We start from the raw sequence: 23,338 nt of genomic DNA on the forward strand, positions 1-23,338 counted from the left end.
CCCATTCTGTCCTATGGGCAAGATGGCCTTGCAACAGTGAAAAACGAATTTGGCAGTATTTCACTATCAGGGCATGGTACACACCTCAGTACATGTCCTCGCTTTCACATACACTGCACCCTGCCCAGGGGGGTACCTTGGGCCTTCTATAGGGGTGTCTGATGTGAAAAAAAGGGAAGTGTAAGGCCTGGCAAGTGGGTGCATTTGTAAGGACAACACCTGTGTGCAGGCACTGCAGTGGCAGGCCTGAGATCTCTTTTTAGGGCTACTTGTGTGGGTGGGACAATTAGTGCTGCAGGCCCACTAGTAGCATTTGCATTACCACCCCTGGCACACACAGTGCACTTCATTAGGGACTTTACTGGTAAGACAAACATTCCGATTATGGACAACCAATTATCATAACACTTTATACAGGGAGCACTTGCACTTTGACACTGATCAGCAGTAGTAAAGTGCCCAGAGTTCTAATACCAACAAAAACAGGTCAGAAACAATACAAGAGGAAGGCAAAAAGATCAGGAATGACCTTGCAAAAAGGGCCAAGTCCAACAAACTTCAATACCAACACAGACAGAGGAGGAAGTGACATTTTTAATCATGACTATTTGAGATCTTTCAAACAAAAAGGAAGTAAACCACTTAAGAGCAATACCTTTGACAAATCAGTGTTGCAATCTAGTGTTTAAGATGTTATGGCCTACAGTGTCAAATGCAGCGATAAGTCCAGACACTAATGCACTGAGGTATCCGATATCAATTGTAATTTTTAAATTATAAAGAATGGGGCCCTGTGCTTTTTTCAGTTTCCACACTTATGCTGCAAAATGTATTTATAGGTTTTGAAGCAAGCTTGCTGTGTTTATTAATGATGCAGCAGCAAACAAGGTTATACCACTAGGTGGCCCCAGATGCTGTAGCTGCTGTGTTTTACATTTACCTGAAGGATTTTTAACTTAAATTAATATTATCCTGAATTTTTGTGCATGTTAGTTGAGAGGAATGGGTGTTATATTTTTCTAAGATAATTTAATTCATGTGATGAAGTTAATGAGGATTTTACGAATCCCAAATGGCCCTTATTCCCCATAACATCTTCCTTGATGAGGTTGAGTTAGGAATTAGAGGCAGCAAGGGGGGAAAAGCGCCGGGCCCGGATGATGTACCCATAGATGTCTATAAAACGGTGCCAGAACTATGGGGCCCGATACTCACTAGAGTTTTTAATGCTGCAGTTACAGAGGGAGCTCCCATGCCTTGGGGCCAATCAGTTATTATCCTCATATATAAAAAAGGAATAAATCATAAGCCAAGAATTACCGGCCAATCTCCCTATTAGATTCATCAGTAAAAGTGATGAGCAGGGTTTTATTAGTAAGATTGGAAGAGTGGGTTGCGGATAATGTGATTTTATCACAAGCTCATTATTGCTTTAGAAAGAGTCTGGGTATGTTAGTACAGTGTATTAACTTAGAGCTTTTAATTGGAAAATACACGTGCTAAACAAGGGGGCCTCTTTTTATGTTTTGCTGATCTTAGCAGCGCCTTCGATTTAGTGGACCATGTTACACTCTGGCCAGTTCGTCTTAACCTTGGTGACCCGGAACCTATCATATACTTCCTTGCAAGGCTATACGAGAAATTAACGACTAGAGTCCGGTATGGCCAACGAGGCGAATGCACTCTTAATTTTAAGGTTAAACATGGTATCCGCCAAGGCTGCGTCTTAGCACCATTGCTTTTTACTTTATTTATTAACGAAGTAGACGCAGTTCTTAAGTCGATACAGACGGATGCCACCCAAGCACAGGGCCAGGATGTACCGGTTCTGCTTTACGCAGATGATGCTGTGCTTTTATCAAGAACACTGGTAAGCCTACAGCGTCTGATAGATGGGTTTGCAGAATTTATCAAGGAGAGAAAGTTGTTGATAAATAAGGCCAAAACATGTACAATGGTTTGTGGTATAAACCCAGGAAAATGAAATCTTTCTTTATAGATGGAGAAAGACTGGAATCTGTTGGAAATTTTTGTTACTTGGTACTAACTATCTCCGGGGACGGCAAATGGTCACGCGAATTGTCTAATGTTTGGGTTAAGATGTCAAAAAGTGTGCATGGGGTCTTTAGGTTTGCCTCTAAATTAGGGGACCGCCTTATCAAAGACATGTCATATATCTATAAAGCTAGATGTGCCTCTGTTGCTTTATATGGTGCAGGGGTATGGGGTTACCATTCCAGTCAAGAACTGCAATTAGAGGGAAACTCTTTTTTTAAAAAGCTTTTGTGCCTGCCTGCATCAGCATCCACTGAGCTAATCCATTGCGAAGTGGGGCTGAACTATCTTTCATATTTGATCTCTTAGAGACCCCTACTGCTCTGTTGATCTGTTTTAATATCCCATGGCTAAAATACATAGTAAAAGTTAATAGAGATGTATTTAAGCTCACGATCTTGGAAAATCCAATTGATGGGATAGGCCTGTCCAAACAGGAGACAAAGAATACTTTTTTTGTCCCTTAAGAAGGAGTGCAGGATGAGAATCATGGGGAAACAAACCACATATCAGCTTTATCATTCGCATATAGACTGTAATGGCTTCCAAAGCTACCTATCATTAGTTACAAGACCCTCTCACCACTTTGTATTAACAAGGATGAGACAGGCCTTGTTCATTATCCAGTTGCGTTCCCCGAAATGAAACAGCGACCAGTCACCCCATGTCCTTCTAATGAGCATACTAAACAGAGCACCATGCACTTTCTACTTCTATGTGATCTGTATTTGAACTATAGAATTATCTATCTAAAACAATTGTTCAATAAATATGATGTTATATCCACCAACGCTGCTATGAGTCTATTGTTTACATTAAGAGACCCCGAGATTTGTGTTTATGCAGTGACATTTATTTTAAACTCAATTCATGTGAGAAAAAGTATTTTTTTTAATGTACTTATTAATTGAGACTGTATTTTTTGTATTTAATCGATTGTATATGCATATTTGTTGCTTTTATGAAGCTGTTTTGGATTTTAGCATTTGTGTATGTATATTTGCTTTTATGGTTGCTACACAATCCGAATAAAGCATACTGAAAATTTTTTTTAAAAAAATAAAAACAGGTGTATGTGCTACGAGGGGCCCCACATGACATTTTTGACTTGGACCAGCGAAAAATAATGGCGGCCTCATTATTGGCCAACTATTTTATTAAGTTGCTGCTGAAGCCAAAACTGGTACAACTCTGGCTTACATTTCCAGTTGTACTACAAATTTTGCAAAGGAAGACTACATGCCTCCAACCCTTGGAAAAAGCTAGTATATTCATTTTGTCATATTGCACGCCAATTATTGAAGTCTTTGGTGTTTTTTTTCAAGTGCTTGTAAAAAAAAAAGTAGTACATAAAGGCTGAAATTTGGCTCTGCAAGTTTGTAAATGTATTTGTCGTTACAGCAAGACCATCGCTAATAGATATGCATGACACTAAGGGGCATAATTACAAGCCCCTATCGCCACAGGAACGTCACTTTCAGTGATGTTCCTGTGGCAATAGGGGTTCGTCTTATTCACAAGGTGGCATTAAGCCACTTAATGTGGCTTAACGCCGACTTGTGAATAAAGCACTCTTTCACGCTATAAATAGTGGGTAAGGGGCGGGAAAAGGGTTTTGTGATAGGCGTTCCACCTCAACACCCATTGATTTTGATGCTGCCCCATATTTACAACAGTGGCGTAAATATGGGGCAGAGACAGAATTAAGACCAGGGAAAACCTGGTCTTACACTGGCACAATGAGGAGAAATGCTTTATTTCTCCTTGTTTTTGCTGTTTCTATGTGTCCTGCATTGTGCAGCACACATAGAACCAGCAAAACGCCATTGATTGTTTATGAGCAGGAAGGTGTCCTGTCCTGCACACAGGCAATTTTTTTTTTTAAATGACGAGTTGCAACTTCTATGTGTGCTGCACAAAGCAGCACACATAGAAGTTACAAATTTCCATTTTAGATTGTTTATGTGCAGGAAGGGACACCTTCCTGCACATAAACAAAATTTCACCTTGACGCAGGGACCGTCGCACTATGGTGCAAGCAGTGGCGGCTGACATCTACTGAGGATGGAGTGGCGGGCAAGCAAAATAAAAAGAGGGGGAAAAAAAAGCACTTCCCGGATCCTGACGACGTCCTCCTCTTTCCGACTTCGTCTGCTGGGACTGCAGTGCAGGCCCCAGCAAACTCCCTTGACCAATCCAGGCCTGCTCATGATCTGTTAACAAGCATGTGAGCAGTGTCCTGATTGGTGGGAGCAGCCTCAGTTGTCGCTCTTGAGGGTACTGGATGCCTGCACTTTCTCTCAACCTAGAGGTTTAAAATGTGCATGTGTGGTGGGCCGTCTCAAGAAGGCCGACCAAAGGCACATGTGCATTTTTTTTGTTTCAAATATTTTTTATTTTCCATCAATAAAAAAAATAGAAAGGGGAAAGGCACACTCCACAGGGACAATAGGTACACAGCGATAAGCCTACAACCCTGTCAAGGGCTGGCCGCATGTTAGACATTGCGTCAAATCGCTAGGAGTCGAGTAAGAGGTTAGATTTTACACAGCGATACGCCTACAACTCCAAAGGGGCCAGCCGCGTTCCATGTTGCAGAATATGATAGCAACTGATCCTGTGGTGTGGCCAGGCCCAGAAGGCCCACATTCAGTACAAACGGGCAACTGGCCCAGATCTAAAAGTCAGCCCAACGGGGCCGCAGTCCAAAGAGTGATAGAGGAAGAGAAAGAGAGGATAGATAAACAGGAGGAACCAAGAGAAGAAGAGGAGAGACACAGATATGCAGGGGAGAGCGGTATATGGGAGGTGGAGGGGAGGGAGGGGTGGCAGCCCGGTCTAATGTCGGCAGTAGTGGGGCGCATTGCAGGGGGGCAGCTACGGGAGCAATCTGCTTGGTTCAGGGGGGATGAGAGCATCGTCAAAGAGGCGCAGCGTCCTAAGCTTGGTGGGCACGTGGCGCGTGTGTTTGACAGCGCAGAGATATTTGACTAAGGGTTGCCAAACAGCCTTGAAGCGGGTGTCGCGTGCCTGCAGCCGCGCCGTAAAAAATTCCATTGCGACAACATGCCATAGGCGCACAAACCAGGCTGCGATTGGAGGAGCCTCGGTTTTGTATCCAGTGCAGGGCTAAAAGTTGTTTGGCTGCCCCCAGCATTTGAAGCGCCAACGTCCAATCTCTCCTGGTTAGGACCTTTAGACCAGCAGGTTTAACACCAAGCGGGATTGTGCTCATGGTCTCAGGCAGAGGGAACCCCAGACCCCCTGATGTGGCTAAGGACCTCCTTCCAGAATAAAGTCAGCGTCGGACATGCCCACCAAATATGAATGAGGTCTCCCGTTGCAGATCGGCACCTCCAACACAAGGGAGAAGATGTAGGAAACATCTTGTGGAGTCGCTGGGGTGTGTAATACCATTGGGTCATAAGCTTGTAGGCATTTTCCCGCTGGGGGATGCTACGATAAACTTTGGGTATATCCTGCCAGAGTCGACGCCATTGTGCGGGGGTAATGTCCGCGTCTGACAATGCTTGCCATTTGCCCTGGTATGGGTGGGAGGGCGGCGTGTGAGGATGTTGCAGAATCTGATAGATCCGGGTGATTAGCCCCTTAGATTCAACCGGATCCCGGACCAACCTTTCAAAGGGGATGAAGGCGCGTGTGGCCGCCTGATAGCTACCCTCCTCAGTCGCCCAATGACGCAGCTGGGCATATTGTAGCTGCGCCGCCATCGGGACACGGAATTCTTCTTTACAGTGAGCGAAAGATTTAAACGTACCCTCTTCGAACAGATCAGTGAGCACTCTACAGTTCCCCTGTGTCCACTTGGCGAAGGTTCGCGAGCGGTGCGCTGGTGGGAAGGACGGATTCCCCTCTATCGGGTTGTGTGGCGAGGGAAACATCGTGAGGCCTCTGCGCACAGCCACTGTGTCCCATATGCACATGTGCACTTCAAACAAGTGCAAAGGCAGCCTTCTGCCCACCACTGCTCACTCAACAGGCCCCACACCGTCCTGACACTCAGTTCAGGATGGGACGATAAAAAATAAAATGCTAATCCATTACCATTTTATTTTTTTATCTCTGGGGCTTTAAGGGGCACTTGAGTGGGGCTAGGCTCCTCCGCTCCAATGGAGGAGCAGCCCCTGGGTGCAAGGGTTTCTGCGTTGGCACTAGGCAGCTGTAATTTGGCGAAACGCATGGCTGCATCGTATTCTTGTAAATATGGTGCAGCACTGCATTTCAGAAGTGGATAGCACAGAGTTAAGCCAACAAGGCTAGCTCCACGCTCCGCCACTACGCTTGTAAATATACCCCTAAATATGACAAAAAACGAAATACCCTACTTTTGTAAATCTGTATGGAGATGCAGCAATTTCAATACTATTATCATACAAGTGAAAAATGGACTGACTAAACCTAAAATGGGACTTCAAACTGGTAGAATTAAATGATACAGCTGTCCGCTTTTGAGAAATGTATTTATAGTCTAAAAAGTCTAATTGGTGTGAAGCAATATAGCTAGTTAATTCGACAAACTGAATAGTTAACCACTATCATTTGAAAGGGTAGTGATGTGTAAGGGTCGGGATGCATGATATATATTATTCGGTTGTGTGTTTTCATAGCGTTTACATTTTCTAATTTACTTATGGAAAATGTTTTTAAAAGTTTACCCTCTTTCAGGCCCTTTCCTATTTCATTCAAGATAGTTTATTTGTAATGTGCGTCCCGTTGCCAGTGCCTTACTTTACCCTCCGTATGTATATTGCAGGAGTGCTGGTCACAATAGCACGTGTGCCGGGTATGTGAACATGGACCTGTTTCTACACTACTCCCTCATTCCCTCGGTAAGTAACACAGCAAACAAAATAGCTTGTCAAACTGTGCATGGGTTGGGCTGGTGGGTGGTAATGGCTAATGTTAAAGGAAAGTTTACAGATTTGGAGTACAGGGGCCATAGCGCCATGCTGTATGTGAGCGGCCCTAGATGTAGAAATGTTGAAAATTAGTACGGTTTGGTGAACATTATCTGCGCCATCTTGCCTCTTCCCCTGATGCCACACTTTTGTCGTGCGCACCCGCCATTTTAAGATGCCCTGAACAGAACAAACCCTTTTTGCATGCCGCTGGCCCCTGACATAGCCCTTCGCCCTCACTAAGCCTGCACGCTGACCAACCCCCTGCTTGCACCTGCCTTGAATCATAAACCCCTCTCCGGCGCTGCTCTGCCTCAGGCCCTCATCCTGTTCCCAGCGCAACACCTCCCTTCTTCCCTTTCATGATCCCCGGCCCTTTGATGCAAACCCCCTTTTCCCCGTGTGCCCGTTTGTCCTCCTCGTTCCCAGGCCGGCACCCAGCTCTGCCGATACTATTCCTTGCCCCTCCCCGTACAATAGAAAGCTTCCCCCATCAAAGGATCCCCGGGTTGATCAAAGCCCCCACCCCACGAGATCCGATCGAACCCCGCATTCCATGAATTGACGGAATATCCAGCTGCGCGATACTCATCACCTGTTGTGACTAGGGTGGGGACCTCTACTGTAAATGTGTGTGGGAGCGGGCCCGGAGGGGGGGTTCCGGGAATGTCTTTCCGTACATCAAAGCTTTGTCATGAGTATGTAAACTGTAATAAAAACCGCAAAACCCTGTATATAAGGGGCCAGACCTCAGACATAAGGTAGAGCACCTCAGAACGATACCTGCTGTCCGTTTTGCCGTGTTCTCCTCCGGAGAGAATAAAAACCTTGTTTCCTGCTTTCCAGTCTCCAGCGCCTGCCTCTTCATTGATTAAATAACTAGAGGGTCACAGAGGCAATACCGCCGGGCAAATATCGATTGTCCCCGACCCAAACCTTGTTACTTTAACAATTGGCGTCCCAAGCGTGGGGCCCATCAGCGACTCGTGGATCCAGTGGGAGAGGTCCCGACGACAGAGTGAATGACTGCAACGATCGGGAGAGCTCTTGCCCAATAGACCCTCGTCTGGCAGCCGATCATCCGAACTTCACTAGTTCCGAACAGACCTCTCTCGAGTGATCTACGGTCCTGACTGGGGACCATTAGGAGTGCCGTGAGAAATACGAGAAAAAGAGGACGAACGGGCGCTGGATTCGGAAGACAAGAAACTGTCCACACGGTCCGGGTAAGGTCGTGTAAACACGACGGAGTGCGAAAATAATTGATTGCTTGATTGTTTACAAAAAAATATACTAGTATTACTCTTTGTTTGACCTATTTGGAGATTCACTGTCTGCACACGGAGAAACAGTAGGCTCCTTCTCTTTTGCAAACAGTGAAGGATAGGTAACGTAACCGTCGCGCCTATCTTTCTCCCCCACTGACTCTATTATTTCTTAACGGTTTTTGGGAGACTCCCTCTCCCTCACTGATTAACTGGGTTCTTTAACCCCGAACTACTGTTCGCAGATTGTCTTCTGGAGATTCTCTGTCTGCAAACCGGAAACAACAGATTCCTCTTTGCGGATAGTGAAAGGGTAGAGGACGCAGACTTTTGCGCCCTACTTACTCTCCCCATTGATCTTACTCTATCTTATTTATTTATTGATTGTTTGATTGTTCCTCGTTATTTGTTACTTTTTGTTCATGAGGTATTCACTGCCTGCAAACAACGTAGAATAGGAATATTCTGTCTAGTCTTTGCACCTAGTGATAAGATAGGCAGTGCTGACTTTTTAGTCCCTCGTTACGAGCCGTCATGTCTGTCTTCTCCCCACTGATTGATAATTGGTTCAGCCCGGACCGTGTATTAGAGGTGGACCATATAGCTCCACTAGAAGGCACCCCTAATAAGGACATGTTCATAAACTATGGATTAGTTACCATAGCCTATAATAAATTGTGGCACAGGTATACCAAAGAAAGTCAAGACAAACAGTGGCCACTGGCAGGATCCTTTGACCTTGATAAAATAGAAACGTTGGAAATAGCCCTTCGCAATAATAAGACAACGCCTATTATGCTCGACAGTCTCGGTATGTGGCGCAGAGAGGCTATGCAACGACAGAGAAAAGACGAGGACAAACCAGGTAGAGAAATATACCGACAGGACAACCCCGGGACACCACGACCCAAAAGTTATCCCCCGACACTACGCAAAAGACGGCCAGACTTAGGGCCAGACCAATGCGCTTTTTGTAGATATGTCGGACACTGGAAAGCCCAATGCCCGACTCTACTGAGCGTGAGTAAGGGCAAAGGGCCGACAGGAATGACAGGCCAGCAGAATGAGAAAAAGCGCGAGACAAAGAAAAATCCGACTCGCACGGACAGACCAGATAGAACCACCACGTTTGATTATGCCCGATGGCACAGGTTCCGCCAGAACGATTTCAACGACATGTTCGAGTTTTCCTAGGTCGGACAATATAAAAACGGGAACCCAGCCTAGTTCTAAATTAACAGACGGAGAAAGATAATTTCGGCCAAATAATCACTGTTTTATGTTTGTCTTTGGATCTTGTGTGTCATGCTTTTACTGTCCCCCCCCGTCCGAGTTTGTGTGTACGTAATATATGAATCTGCGTCATCCCCCTGCACGTGCTTCCATGTTACATAAACTATGTTAATAGAAAATTTTAGCATGAAACAACCTGGAAAGAAAGAAATGGGAAACGAAATCAGTAAGCCACTGATAAACACGAACTTTTATTTTAACATAACAAGCAAAGAAAAACACAATAACGCTAGAAAAACAAAGATGGTAAACTATAGAACAGGAAAGTCAACAGAACATTCGCCCCCCCACATTCTGGAACCTTCCAAAGTAGGGCTGGGTTACGGCTACGCCCAACCGGCGGCAACCCATATAAGGCGGGACCTGCTGCCAACACTTGGTCAGGAAATCTTAACGTATGGGGGAGCCGGAGGAGAGGCAGGGGCCAGCGGAGTGCAGCCGCAACGGCCCTAGGTAGTTGCCGGTAGTCCCGCCACATGCCTCCTCGGCCCAGCCGCAGCGGGCCTGGATAGTCTTAAGTAGTCCCGCCACATGTCCAGAGAAGAACGAGACACCTCTTCCTTTTCCCTTCCGTAACAGTCGCAGCAGCTCTGGGCGGCGGGATGCCCTGTCCACACCTCTGCAGGAATGCGTCCAGGTCGGGCTGGGAGGGAGAGGCGACGCGGACGAGCCTCCCCCACCTCCATGGATAGGAGGTCTCCCAGCCCCCGGCCCAACGCCGAACACCCCCAGTCAGGCGATGGTGCCCCAATACTTGCGCAGCACCGAACGTGCAATGGTGCCCATATTTTCGGAACACCGAACCTGCAATGACTGCACCGATACTCGTGCCGCGCCGAATGCGCGCCACAGGTGGCCATACTCCCACAGCACTGAACACACGACTTGGGGAGCACCGGATGGGGAGAGACCTTCGTGCGGGCCGATGAAAAAGAGCAGCATGGGGTGCGCCGGAAGAAGGAGACGGCGCGAACGAGTCTCCCTCGCCCCCCCAGGTGGGGGCATCACAGCTGCACCCCAGCCGAACGTCCCGCTTTCACAAAACAGAGCCCTCTTCCTTTCACTCCGAAGGATCTCTTCCACTCTTGCAAACTCGACGAGAGTGGCCCCTGTAGGGCCTCAAAATGGCGTCTGGGTCCGCTGGAAGGCGGGCCCCGGCCGCTAGAGCAACTTTGACCAGCAATATAACTCGGACACTTGCCCACTGGGGCACAAGCCCCCATCTCCGACAGCATCTCTGCAGCCTTGAAGATTCTACAAAGGTCCCCGGCGGAGCCTTCGGCCCCTGCAGGCTTCCGGTAAGGGACGGCTGCCTTGATCACTAACGAAACAGGCATGACATTGCCACTCCTTCTGTTAGCATGAATTCTAGAACTGCCGAAAAGGACTCTGGTCCAACTGCCGGTTGTAAGAAACATTTTTCCCTGATGCTACTTCCGGACTAACCCGGCCCCGCCCAAAATGGCGCCGGTATCAATAGGAACTTACGAACACCTCGTGGTGTCCCTTTTCACTATACAAACTTGATGTTCTGAGACTTATATGATCCTTTGTACACTTGGCTAGAAAAGACAAGGAGAGCTCACTCGACGAACATTGTGAAAGGATCCCGTTAAAAATGTTGATTACAAATGTACGGTGTATTATATTTTTATAGCTGATGTATAACCCCATTTATGACGCACACATACGGTATGCATATAGGAAATCTGATTGCAACTATTCTGACTATGCTTCTAAATTATGAAATAAATGCCCCCGAACCCCCAGCCAATTAATAGACGTTTTAGTTTCTTACAAATGAATGAATAAAACTTTCCAATGTTTTTATTGCTGCAAAACGACACCCCCCACTGTACGCACTTTAGCCATTGCCACGTCCGGCCAAATACGACCGCACCCCCCATAATCCACGTGCTGAAATGATTTTGCAAAATAAAGGTTTTCGAAACTATGGACGGGTATTGCATGCTTTATTTAAAAAAAATAAAAAAATAAAAAAAATGTGGGATCGGTGGGAGAGTTCTTTTCTGTGCACCCTACTCTGCTCTCTCTTTAAGGTTGAAAGAAGATGGTTGCCCAGCCCTGGAGGTCGGATCGGATCGACAACACGACACTCTGCCTTCAAAGTACGCGACTGACTCATGAACTCTCGCATGGAGGAAGACCTCGACTTCCAAGGATGGGTAAAACGAACGATGTAAATGAGGGAATGTAAAAGAAGGGTGAAATGAAATGATGTAAATATTATAAAGTACGACGTTCAAAGGTACTAGGGAACAGAGCTGACCCAAGAACCGAAGAACCTTAGAACGTCACAGCGTTGAAGGAGGTTTAAGGATCCCGATAGTGAGATACATCTTTCGACTAGATACCTCGCACTAGGCACCTCTGGTTTCCTTTTTACGTTTCCTCGCACACGACCTATATGGACACACTGCCCCCCCCCCCCCGACTCCAGAAACCATATCCCCGGGGACTCTGCCCCGAGGAGGAAAGACGAGTAAGAGGTAAGTAAAGGACTCTTGAATCCATGTATTTGAATATGCGCGAATGCTGTCCCCCCCCCCTTTTTTTCCTCCCTCTGCAGGTTACATCAGAGATTACAGCCGAGGTGTGGCGAAGATCTGAAGCCTTGCCGTGTCTAATACACGAAGCAGACTAGCGCTGCAAGGTGGTGCCTAAGCGCGCCTACTAACTACTCACGTATCGAACAAACCCCTAAAATGAGTATGACCTGATAAAAAGTGATCACCCTTAAACCAGACCACACGAATGAACCCATGTCACGTATGATGCGAAACTATGAGAGAATGTGTGTGTGTGACTGAGGCGTTGACCCAACTGGTCGAAGGACCGAGAATGCGAGGAAGTGCGACAAAATGGTACCTCCTTTCTTTTTTCCTTTTTCTCAAGGCACGTCCTCTCTACCCTGTCTAATGCTCAAAAAAACTGCATGATTACAAGATTCTAACGCAGACCCGTGAATGTCCTTTACTGTGTAATGCACTAAATAGCCTTACTTGAATACACTGCCACCCTCTCTGTTGCACGTGTACTATTTAGCCTGCCGTTGCACTCTCTCTCTCTCTCTCTCTCTCTCTCTCTCTCTCTCTCTCTCTCTCTCTCTCTCTCTCTCTCTCTCTCTCTCTATTTTTGCACTCCCACTCTTCCGAGCGATTAACCCCGAAATTGGCAAACCGCCACCCCTAGCACACCACCCAATTGGCTTCAAATACCGTCAGTATTTGCACAAAAACTTGTCTTTAATACAATCACCCTGAGACCGTGTCATTACCTCTCCTTTTCCGCTAAAAGTCAATAAACCGAGGTTGGGCCGTAAGGGAAAGGACAGGTAAGACGACAGAGGTTCCCTAATCAGGCCCGTAATAAGGGAACTACCTGTCAACGGCTCCTATGTAATAAAAAAGGGGACCCCAGAATACGCGACCCTCCCCGCCCCGAAATTGTCGCATTACCCAAACAGTAAAAATGATCACCCCTGTCCCCGTATCAGCCGCTCCAAACTGGAGTTATGAAACTACCCCTCATTCCCGGTTGTGAGAGATGGGTCGATTTACGCCCTTACCATAAGTTTTCTATGTCCCCAGTTGTTTCCCATAAAACCCCTGTCTTTTCTGATTAAGTAATCAGGCCGTAGGAAGCTACGTAGGAACCAGAATGATGTTTTACAAGGTTAAAAGACTAGGCCAAAGTGAAGAAATCATTGAAATGAGCCCTGCCGAAAGTGAAAAATGTTTAGTTGAAAAGCAGGACGCCTTGATAAAAAGAAATGTTTAGCCTATGTTCGCCCCCCAGCAAAATACCTGTTTAGTACCATGTTGACAGCACACAGAACCCTTGGTAAATATAAAACCCTAGAGAACGGCATATCTTTGTCAGGCTCGTCTTACGAAGGTGGGTCTCCATCAGATAAACTGTCGTAACTGTAATAAATAATTGTGAAGGAAAGTCATGGTAAATCCAACAGGCCCGCCATCGGTCATTTATATGTTAGTTGTGAACCCTAATATAACGGACGTTTTCGTTTCTGCCCGGAGCTGAGAGAGAAATAGACTTTTGTGATTACCTTCCTCTGCAAATTCTCTAAAGACTGTCTTTTCAAACTCGTTTAAGGGTACGGTTGTCGGGAGAGAGAAGGACCGGATGTGGGAGCACGAGGCCTGACTGCAGACTATGGAACACCTGCGACATTGGCCAAGGCGAGACCACGACAGAAAAGAGCTGCAGGACGAGGCACTGTTTTCGACAAAATGAGAAGAAAGGGCCGACCTGATGCCCCTGCTCGATGTCCAGTGTTTGCCGACAAGTCCCCGCTCTCTGAATTCGGTCATAAGCCTGCCTATCTGAAATTCTCCGTCCCCCTAGTCTGTACCCGATCTGGCCCTGCTCCATCCCCCTTTTTCCTCCGACCTACCCGAAAGAACTGCTCACATGCACCCTTCTTCCATCTGAACTTTTTGACAATCACCTCAAAGGACACAGGGCGAAAAGGACCTTCTCGACCAGGAATGCGAGGGAAAGGTCGTGCCCTGCAACGCGAGACCTAGAATAGAGCTGGACCCGTAGCTCCACCGCCGGTGCTCCACAGTGCCAACGAAAGACAACAAAGAATACTGAGAACTCATTAACTGCGAACATTTTGACATCCCCAATCACCGTTTCTGCTGCGCCTCATTTCTCTCCCAGCCGCCATTGTATTGATTATGCACCAATCCGAATCTGATATATGTAATAACCTATCAGTTCACATTATGAAATGTACTCGCTGCTCTCGCAACAGAATCGTTTTTTGTATTGCATTTCTATGACTTTCCTGCTAGACAAGTTTATCAAAGTTTATCAATAGGTCCGCCTCCAAAAACTAGAAATCTTAAAATGTATTGTTTACAACTCTTTCATCTAGGGTTCCTACTGCTTTCTTTCTCATGCCCACCACAATAGAACCGAGTAGAAAATGAACCAGCAAGATGCCTTGCATATGTTAAAGGGGGGACTGTTGAAAATTAGTACGGTTTGGTGAACATTATCTGCGCCATCTTGCCTCTTCCCCTGATGCCACACTTTTGTCGTGCGCACCCGCTATTTTAAGATGCCCTGAACAGAACAAACCCTTTTTGCATGCCGCTGGCCCCTGACATAGCCCTTCGCCCTCACTAAGCCTGCACGCTGACCAACCCCCTGCTTGCACCTGCCTTGAATCATAAACCCCTCTCCGGCGCTGCTCTGCCTCAGGCCCTCATCCTGTTCCCAGCGCAACACCTCCCTTCTTCCCTTTCATGATCCCCGGCCCTTTGATGCAAACCCCCTTTTCCCCGTGTGCCCGTTTGTCCTCCTCGTTCCCAGGCCGGCACCCAGCTCTGCCGATACTATTCCTTGCCCCTCCCCGTACAATAGAAAGCTTCCCCCATCAAAGGATCCCCGGGTTGATCAAAGCCCCCACCCCACGAGATCCGATCGAACCCCGCATTCCATGAATTGACGGAATATCCAGCTTCGCGATACTCATCACCTGTTGTGACTAGGGTGGGGACCTCTACTGTAAATGTGTGTGGGAGCGGGCCCGGAGGGGGGGTTCCGGGAATGTCTTTCCGTACATCAAAGCTTTGTCATGAGTATGTAAACTGTAATAAAAACCGCAAAACCCTGTATATAAGGGGCCAGACCTCAGACATAAGGTAGAGCACCTCAGAACGATACCTGCTGTCCGTTTTGCCGTGTTCTCCTCCGGAGAGAATAAAAACCTTGTTTCCTGCTTTCCAGTTTCCAGCGCCTGCCTCTTCATTGATTAAATAACTAGAGGGTCACAGAGGCAATACCGCCGGGCAAATATCGATTGTCCCCGACCCAAACCTTTTTACTTTAACAGAAAGAAGTTGTGTACCTAAACTGTCAAGAAATCTGTTTCTGTAGTGCATGGGGATAACTGCACACACCGAGACATTATTCACACATTCTTCACGCTGTCGACACCGTGCTTTCTTGAAAAACAATCCCTGCAGACAAAATCAAGATAGGGAGTCGGCTGTTTATGTTAATAAGAAAATATGAGAAGCTTTAAGCATGTATGTTCTGACCTTTTTTATTTCGAACCTGCTAAACCTGCAGCTTGGAATGCGGTGACTCGCCTGGTTTACTCACTCCTTTATTCTCATTTTTTTCTCCCTACTTGAGGTAGCTAAACATAACATAGCCTAGCGTAGCCTTGGAGCGCATATTGTAACAAGGAACATGACATAGAAGGTGATAACATAAGATAGCATACAATATGATTGCGTAACAAAGCATACATTAATATAACATAGCCTTGAAGAACAAAGCATAGTTTAACATTGTCGAGCATAAGATAGCATAGTCTAACACATCATTGCAGAACATAGAGTAACATAGCACAACATAACAACTATAGCATGGTACTGGATGACATAGAATATAATATTACAGCATTGCATAGAATAGCATAATTCAATTTCATCTTTATTCGATTCACACAAAGTGTATCATATAAAAGAACACATTAAAAAACTGCAATTCATTAAAAACAGATATGGTACAATAAAACGAACACAATAAAATACAGGTTACACTTTAGCCTACCGTAGGTATAGACTTTCTTCTCCTTTGAGTTGCCCTAAGAATCCTTGTATGTACCACACATGTATAAAGATTTGGAAGGAGCTGCAAATGTAAAAATGCTGGCCTACATTGTTTAAAATTCAAAGATGTCAATAAAGGTATAATAAAAGCTCTTCTCAAGTCTATATAAAATTTACAAAAGAACACTATATGTATAGTTGATTGATTAGACGCGTTATCACAAGGGCAGTGCAGTAGATCATTTGACCAGTTGTTAACACTTGGGAAACTTATCAGGCGGTAAAAAATATATTTGGCCTGAAACGTGTTAAAACAAATCTCTGCTGGGCATTAAGAATATTAAACAGGTATAATTGCATTGTAGAGGTGGTTAAACCATTTGGTTATGTTGAACAGTAAGTTTGGCCAGATCCACACACAATCTGATATCCTCCAATAGTTTTAAGCACTCTGTCTTTAGTACTTTTCTCGAGATGTTTGTCAAAGATTCAGGTTGATCATAAAATTAAGGCTATCCAATATCTGACATAAAATTCTTAATATACCTTAGCCAGGGGATTTTTAAAACAAACTCTGAGTCACAACTGTCCTTTGCTATGGCATGGTTCAAGTCCATAAAATCCGAGGTCCATATTTTGTGCCAAATCAGGACTTGCTGAATCTTGATCAAATCTAATGAATAATTAGCTCCCAGTTCAGAGTGACATGCAAAGTTTGAACAACTTGAAGGTAGTGCTAAAAGATTTTTTTTAAACAGCATTTTCCACCACCTGAAGTGATTCAGCATTTCCGTACATTGAAATAGTTCTGCATTTTGCATATTATATAGTTAACATTTCTTTCAGCTGAATACAACCCAGTTTCCTGGCAAAAAAGCAAGTAGATCTAACAAATAGCAACCTTCTCGAATTAATGGCACTTTTCCAGTTCCCTTCACAGTCAAATAGAATTCCCAAATAGGAGAAGGTTGGGTAAATGGTAAAGTGTCTTTTTCTATATAAACATTTTGACACTTTGTTGCAGTGGAGCCCGCTTTCATAACAAATGTCTTACTTATGTTAATTCGTAACCAAAGAATTTCCATAAAAAGGACAAAACTGTTGAAAAGACGCTGCAATGCTAGTGGGGTGCGTGCCATAAGTACCGCTTCGTTCGCATATAGTAGAACAGATATTGGCCAGTGTTTAACTTGTGGCAGGCCCGTGCACATACTTGCGAGTGGGTTACCCAAATTATTAATATACAAGTTAAATAAAAAAGGGGCAAGTACACACCCATACCGTACCCCTTTTTCAATACTAAAGGGGCGTGTACAATCACCTTTATACCCAAAACGTACCCTAGCGTAACTGTTTGAGTATAAGTGTCTTAAAAAGTTAATAATAGCTCAATCAATACCCACTGAACTCATTAAGAAACCAAAGCTTGTCATGGAATAAACAATCAAAGCTGATGATAAATCAACAAAAACCATTTATAGGTTGCCACTTTTAATATACGCATATTTGCCCAGTAACAAATTTAAATTGACTGCTTGCGACATGGTCCCGATACCCTGACAGAATCCATATTGTAAGTCAGAGATCTTATTGTTACAATCCGCCCAGCTTTGTAGTCTAGCTAAGAGAATACGGCCAACCACCTTAACCATCGAATCTAGTAGGGAGATTGGTCTATTGTTTCTAATAGTTATGGTAATTTGGCTAAAAGACTCCATGATAACTGAGGCTTCCTCCGAAGTGTTCTGGAAAACATCAAAAGTCCTCTTTTGCTGCTGGATTAGATGCTCTACGGCAGAAGTTAGTCGGGTCAATCATAGCCCAGTGTAAAGTGTAGCCATTCGTTCGAGAGAGCTCTAAGTTCTCCATGGCTAGAGTGTGATGATAGGCCCTCCAGCCTTCTACTAACCTGAGGTTTAGCTCTAGACTCTTAGGCTAAAAGTCACTAATTGCACAGTCATGTAATGTAAAATTAGTCACTAGTGCCGAATAACGACTGGGAAAAAGCTGAAAATCTATAACGCTTTTACCCATAGTGCCATCAAAGGTGCAAGATACATCAGATGGACTGTCCCCACTTTCATTACTGAAGCCTAAATCATATTTAAAAATAAGCTCATTGAGTTTCTTCCCATAGTTTGTATGTAAGAAATGTGTGACGTCTTCTTATGATAATATAAGATACCCTTAAAAAACATAGACTAATGTAACCAAGTATTGGATAACCTAGCCTAACACTGCATAAAATGGTAGCATGGCATAGTCCAGGCATGACATTGAACAACATACAATAATATAGCATCACATGTGTATAATGTGGGGCCTTACAATATACTAGCACCACATTGAATCATTGCATGTCCTTTGCGGATCAACAAATACCACTCATGACTACTTTAGTTCTGTGCATGTTACTTTGACATAATGTTGCATGCATATCTGAGCTGGGCTTTTCCCTGCTGTACTTTATTTTTTAGTAAAAAGCAAAGCAGAATCACTGCAGGTCTCTTTAACCACCCAATTCCTTAGACAATTTGATTTCCTTATTAGAGGTCCTCAGTGGCGGTATTGGACCAGGTCCAATGGTGCCATTTTCCACACTGTCACAGTGAATTAGGTCAATATGATTGTGAGAAGATAGGAGAGGTGTGCCGTGCCGGGGCTCTGCTGACACCCACTCTTGGCTACAAAAGATTGCAGCAAAATGACATGGACTAGCCTGAATGTATAGTATTGCTCTGGGATGATATATAGTCTCAGATTCTGAAGAGGTAAGATACTAGGTTTGCCACTTCTATCTTATGTCTGATTTTTTTCAGTGGTAGTTGCCACCTTTTGGTATGTTCAGCCAGTCCAGCAAAGCGACAATTAACATCATGCGATGCTATACAAAAACAAGTGTTATGACTTATAAAAACATAAACAATATGATATCTGAGATTCTAGTAATTTCTGGATCTACCCAACAATTATCTCTAGCATCAAGAATCCACCGCTGAACCACCGATGAGGAAATAAAGGATATATGGGATAGTACATCATGAGGATATTGCAAGTTAATGAGGAGTTCTATGATCATGTAGAGTTTCTTTATAAGGTTATTGAACTCCTAGATGACTTGCAATATCCTTATCATGTACGACTTAGAGTACTTTAGTCCTTCTAATACATGGTCACACCATCACCAAACCACTTATATCTTTGGTGTGTAGCTCTTTCCTTTGGAAAAGAGAGCGTTTTTGCAAATATCGAGAATACAAAAAGAATCTACAGTGCAACATTAAACACATAAAAAACGATTTATGTTTGTTGCAAAAAGATATGAGAACCTGTTTAATACTAGTCAGATTAAAAAAAAGGGTGCAGTAACTGATGCAGAAAGAGTCTAACTTTTCTGGAAGTTCCTAAGGGGTCTAAGGAACCAACTAATGTTGCCATAAATATCACCTTGCTACTTGTCACTGTAGAGCTAGAAAAACAAATCAAAAGAAAGAAAAGCAATGTTTTGTTTCTACTCTTTTAACAGCTGCTTTAATTATGCTTTGCGACCTGAGTTGCCTTTCCCCTCTGCTGCTGGCTCTGGCAGCAGGCATTGTGATCTCTGAACTCAATTTTAATACACTATTACAGTTGAGCGGCTATGTCATTTCTTTATAATAGGCAAATAGGTGTGCCAATCGTTGCCTATTATATATGGGATAAAGATCCCTCTAGCGTACATTATAAGGATGTTGAATAAAACCTATCTGTGCTGTGGTATTAATCACAGTGGTCCTAAAAATGTCAATTTTGAGTATCTGCCTTAAAAACTATCACGGATTCTCATGTGGGCATTATTAGTTATGTACAAGGAGTTTGTTACAGGGGTTGGGGGTGTTTGAAAAGAGATTACCTAATGAACCAGTGTGTATTACTCAGGAAGTACAGTGTGAACACATGCTGGGTACAAAGCACAACCCCTGACAGTGCACGCTGCTGTCAGTGTGTGCTACCACCAGTCAGGGCAAGAGATCTGAGTAACTGTTGTGCTCTTGCAATCGACAGCAAAACAGGTTTTTCTCAAATCAAATGTGGAAGGTTATGAATTTTAGCCTTCCTGTATATTTGACATGACATTTGCAGAAAATCTGAATATGAGCCAAATAAACTTTACTTTTTACCCCTTTCCCTTGCTATAGTTTGTCATCATGGTGGTGCTGTCCTACTTTGAGAAGCGGGTGAACAGAATGAAGATAGATGAGAAATTACCCCTACATGGACGTTTTGGAATTGTAATGTAAGTAGCTGATCTGCTCTGTACATTACGATGTCCCTAGGTATATGGCATAACTATAGATCTTTGTGGAGTTGTTACCTAGTTTGGTTATAAGACATCAATGTTCAAGAAAATGTTGATTTTAAATGTATTGGCACAGCTTCAAAGTACACTCTGTGCAGTGAATCCCACAAGCAATGATGTTACCAGTTCCCATTGCAGAAACAGAAGGTAGGTTTTAAGCACCCTCTCTGAAACCAGTTTATAGAACCCATCCTTCACCCAGGACCCATGTTTGGATCTTGAAACTGACACCACTTCATATGCACCTGTAGAGACTGCACGCGTACCACAAGGCAAAATGCGGGATGAAATAAGTAAGATGTTTATTGAAGCTGCGTCTCAGGGAGCTCCATACACCTCCTAGGATGCCACGGGTATACTGTCGAAAATGCCCCATGGACGCAACGGGCATGTGTACCTGTTGTTTGTGCCTTAGGAGCGTAATAGAAGGGGCTGGAGATGCTTGCGTGGTCCCTTCTGTAATACAGATTGTGCCAGTGCACATGTAGCACAAGTCCAATCGCACTGGGGCGTATCCTCATTTGCATTGGGGCATGGCCAAGCAAATGAGAAAACAAATTGCCCCTGCACCTGTGCCATATTGTAGAAGTGGACACTGAGGTAACGAGGCCGCCAAAGATGTTCCTTGGAGGGGTGGAAAGGGAGTTGTAAGGACTAAGGACCCCACAAACACCTCCTTCAGGAAGGTACAGTCACTCACTGCACCCACCTGCAGGAACATATCTGCTGCTACCATTTAATATGCACGCTGGATTATGGCCTGCACAGTGAAAGGCAGAGCAGTGACTTCAAACAGCTTACCCACCTTTCATTAATGTTCTGCCACCAGGGTGAGTGCAAATTGGTGGCCGCACTTTAGACATTACGGAACAGTGCACTGTCCTGGTACGTGCCGAGTGCAACCTGTTAAAGGTGCGCTGAGCTGCAGACCAGGCCAGTGCACCCTGTCTATGATATGGGCCAAGTTCAACAGAATCTGGCACACTACAATTTAGACTGCCCAAGTGAACAGATTATAAGGCACTGCAGCTTCTATCCATGATTACATATATGGAACACCACAGTACCTCAGTAAAATAAAAAAACTATAGTTTTTACTCTGAACTGAGACAATTTAAACATGTTTTTACCTGCTCTGTACCTGAGTAAATACACAGTTCAGTATCTGGAGTCTACTTAGGATGGAGTCAGTGTTAAATAACCTGTACCACAAGGGAAAAACTTGCATGAGAGGGCTCAGCAAGTTAACTTGGCACTCATGGACTCGTGTAAATGGAATATGGTGGTAGGTAATTCCCTCTGCAGCTGATACAGGTAACTCCATACAAATGTAGCAGTCTGTTGCATCCATCATGTCAATATATTCATAAAGTAACTTAAAATAAACATTCAAAGAGAAATCTCCTCTTGAAGGAATCTACATGTAATGTCTTGAAATCAAATCCATGCAAGCTATTGTCAGCAAGAATCTGGGAAGGGGTAGTCCTAGATTTAATCTCAACTTAATTGTTAAGTGTGGGTGAATATAATACTAGGAGGTCAGACTTTAATAGGATTGGAGAACTTCTGTAAATTATCACCCCACCAAACTGGGGGCTCTTCTCCTCCATTCAGCGGTAAGAGAACAACTGATTAAATTGATGGAATCACCCAAGTCGAAGACACATCACCACAGGGTCGTGTAAAAGGAGGGTTATCAGTCCTCCGATGAACATTCACAGGAAACAAACTCCCTGCGGTCTAGCCAGTTTAGGTTTTTTTGCTTTCACGAAATAAAATCTGGCTATGGGGCTTGTTTCTGGAAAGCAAAAGTGAATGCGCACCAGGCTGCATCACATTGGTAACCTGCTCAAGATATGATTGTGAATAAAGTGCTTCTGCCGCATAGGCAGGTGCACTCTTGTCGCAGGGATCCTGCCAGGCATGGGAGGACCTCTAGATGAGTGGGAGGATCTCTAGATAGAGTGGGAGGATCTCTAGATAGAGTAGGAGGATCTCTAGATAGAGTGGGAGGATCTCTAGATAGCAGCCACGGCCCGTGGAGGGAGTTGCGGTGGGGCAGGCAGGCGGGGCGGAGGAGGGGCAGGGTGGGTGGTGATAAACACCGGAATATGGATGATTACAGGTAAGTAAACAATTAAATTAATAAAACAAATTTCGTAGCGGGCCCTGCATTGCATTTTGCGATGCAGGGCACGTAACGAAATTCGTTTTATTTGGGTTTATTCTCAAACAGTTAACAGACATCCAATTTAGCAATTTCTCAAGACCACACTGTAGGGCGAATAAAGTTTGAGAGTGCCAAAAGAGTTGGATGGTGTTGCTTCTACCAGGCAAACATCTTATCACTTCCTGATGAAGGGCAGGAGGTACAATTCTTGACTAAACATCAGTCATACAAAATGTGGCAGGCCCTCAACTTTATAAATCCTCAGTCTCCTAAACTCATGTTAACTGGGAACTCATCAGGGTATTAGTAGGACAACAAAGATAATTGGTGCTACCAAATTACCTGGCAAATAGAGGCCAAACTACATGCTGCCAAAACGTATCTAGCTGACTATAGGCAACCCCCACCAACTACATGACGATTTAAATCCAGACCCAGGGCCCAAACTTAAAATTTAAGTGCAGAAAATTGAAGACCATTATAGGAAAATGCTAATCTTTGCACACCACTCACATTCTCCTGTAAAAGAGAGGCTCCCTACTGAAATGAGTGTTTGAATACTCAGAATGACCTTTGAGGAGGCTAACCTCCCTCCCCTATCACTCACCATCTTGACTTCCTAGTCATTTTTCATATTATTATTTTTTAGTAACACAAATATTCCTATAAATCATACCCAG

General features: G+C 44.5%; 1 protein-coding gene across 1 annotated transcript in view; it reads left to right on the top strand.

Moving 5' to 3' along the window:
* Positions 1-23,338, top strand: part of LOC144818669 (stimulated by retinoic acid gene 6 protein-like) — a 651,836-nt gene that overhangs the window by 100,615 nt on the left and 527,883 nt on the right. Inside the window, exons 2-3 of the mRNA XM_078676317.1 lie at positions 6,830-6,905; positions 20,328-20,425. Of these exons, the coding sequence (XP_078532443.1) occupies positions 6,830-6,905; positions 20,328-20,425 (174 nt within the window). The remainder of the gene's footprint in view (positions 1-6,829; positions 6,906-20,327; positions 20,426-23,338) is intronic.

This window comes from Lissotriton helveticus, chromosome 2_1 (assembly GCF_964261635.1).
Source record: "Lissotriton helveticus chromosome 2_1, aLisHel1.1, whole genome shotgun sequence".
Lineage (NCBI taxonomy): Eukaryota > Metazoa > Chordata > Amphibia > Caudata > Salamandridae > Lissotriton > Lissotriton helveticus.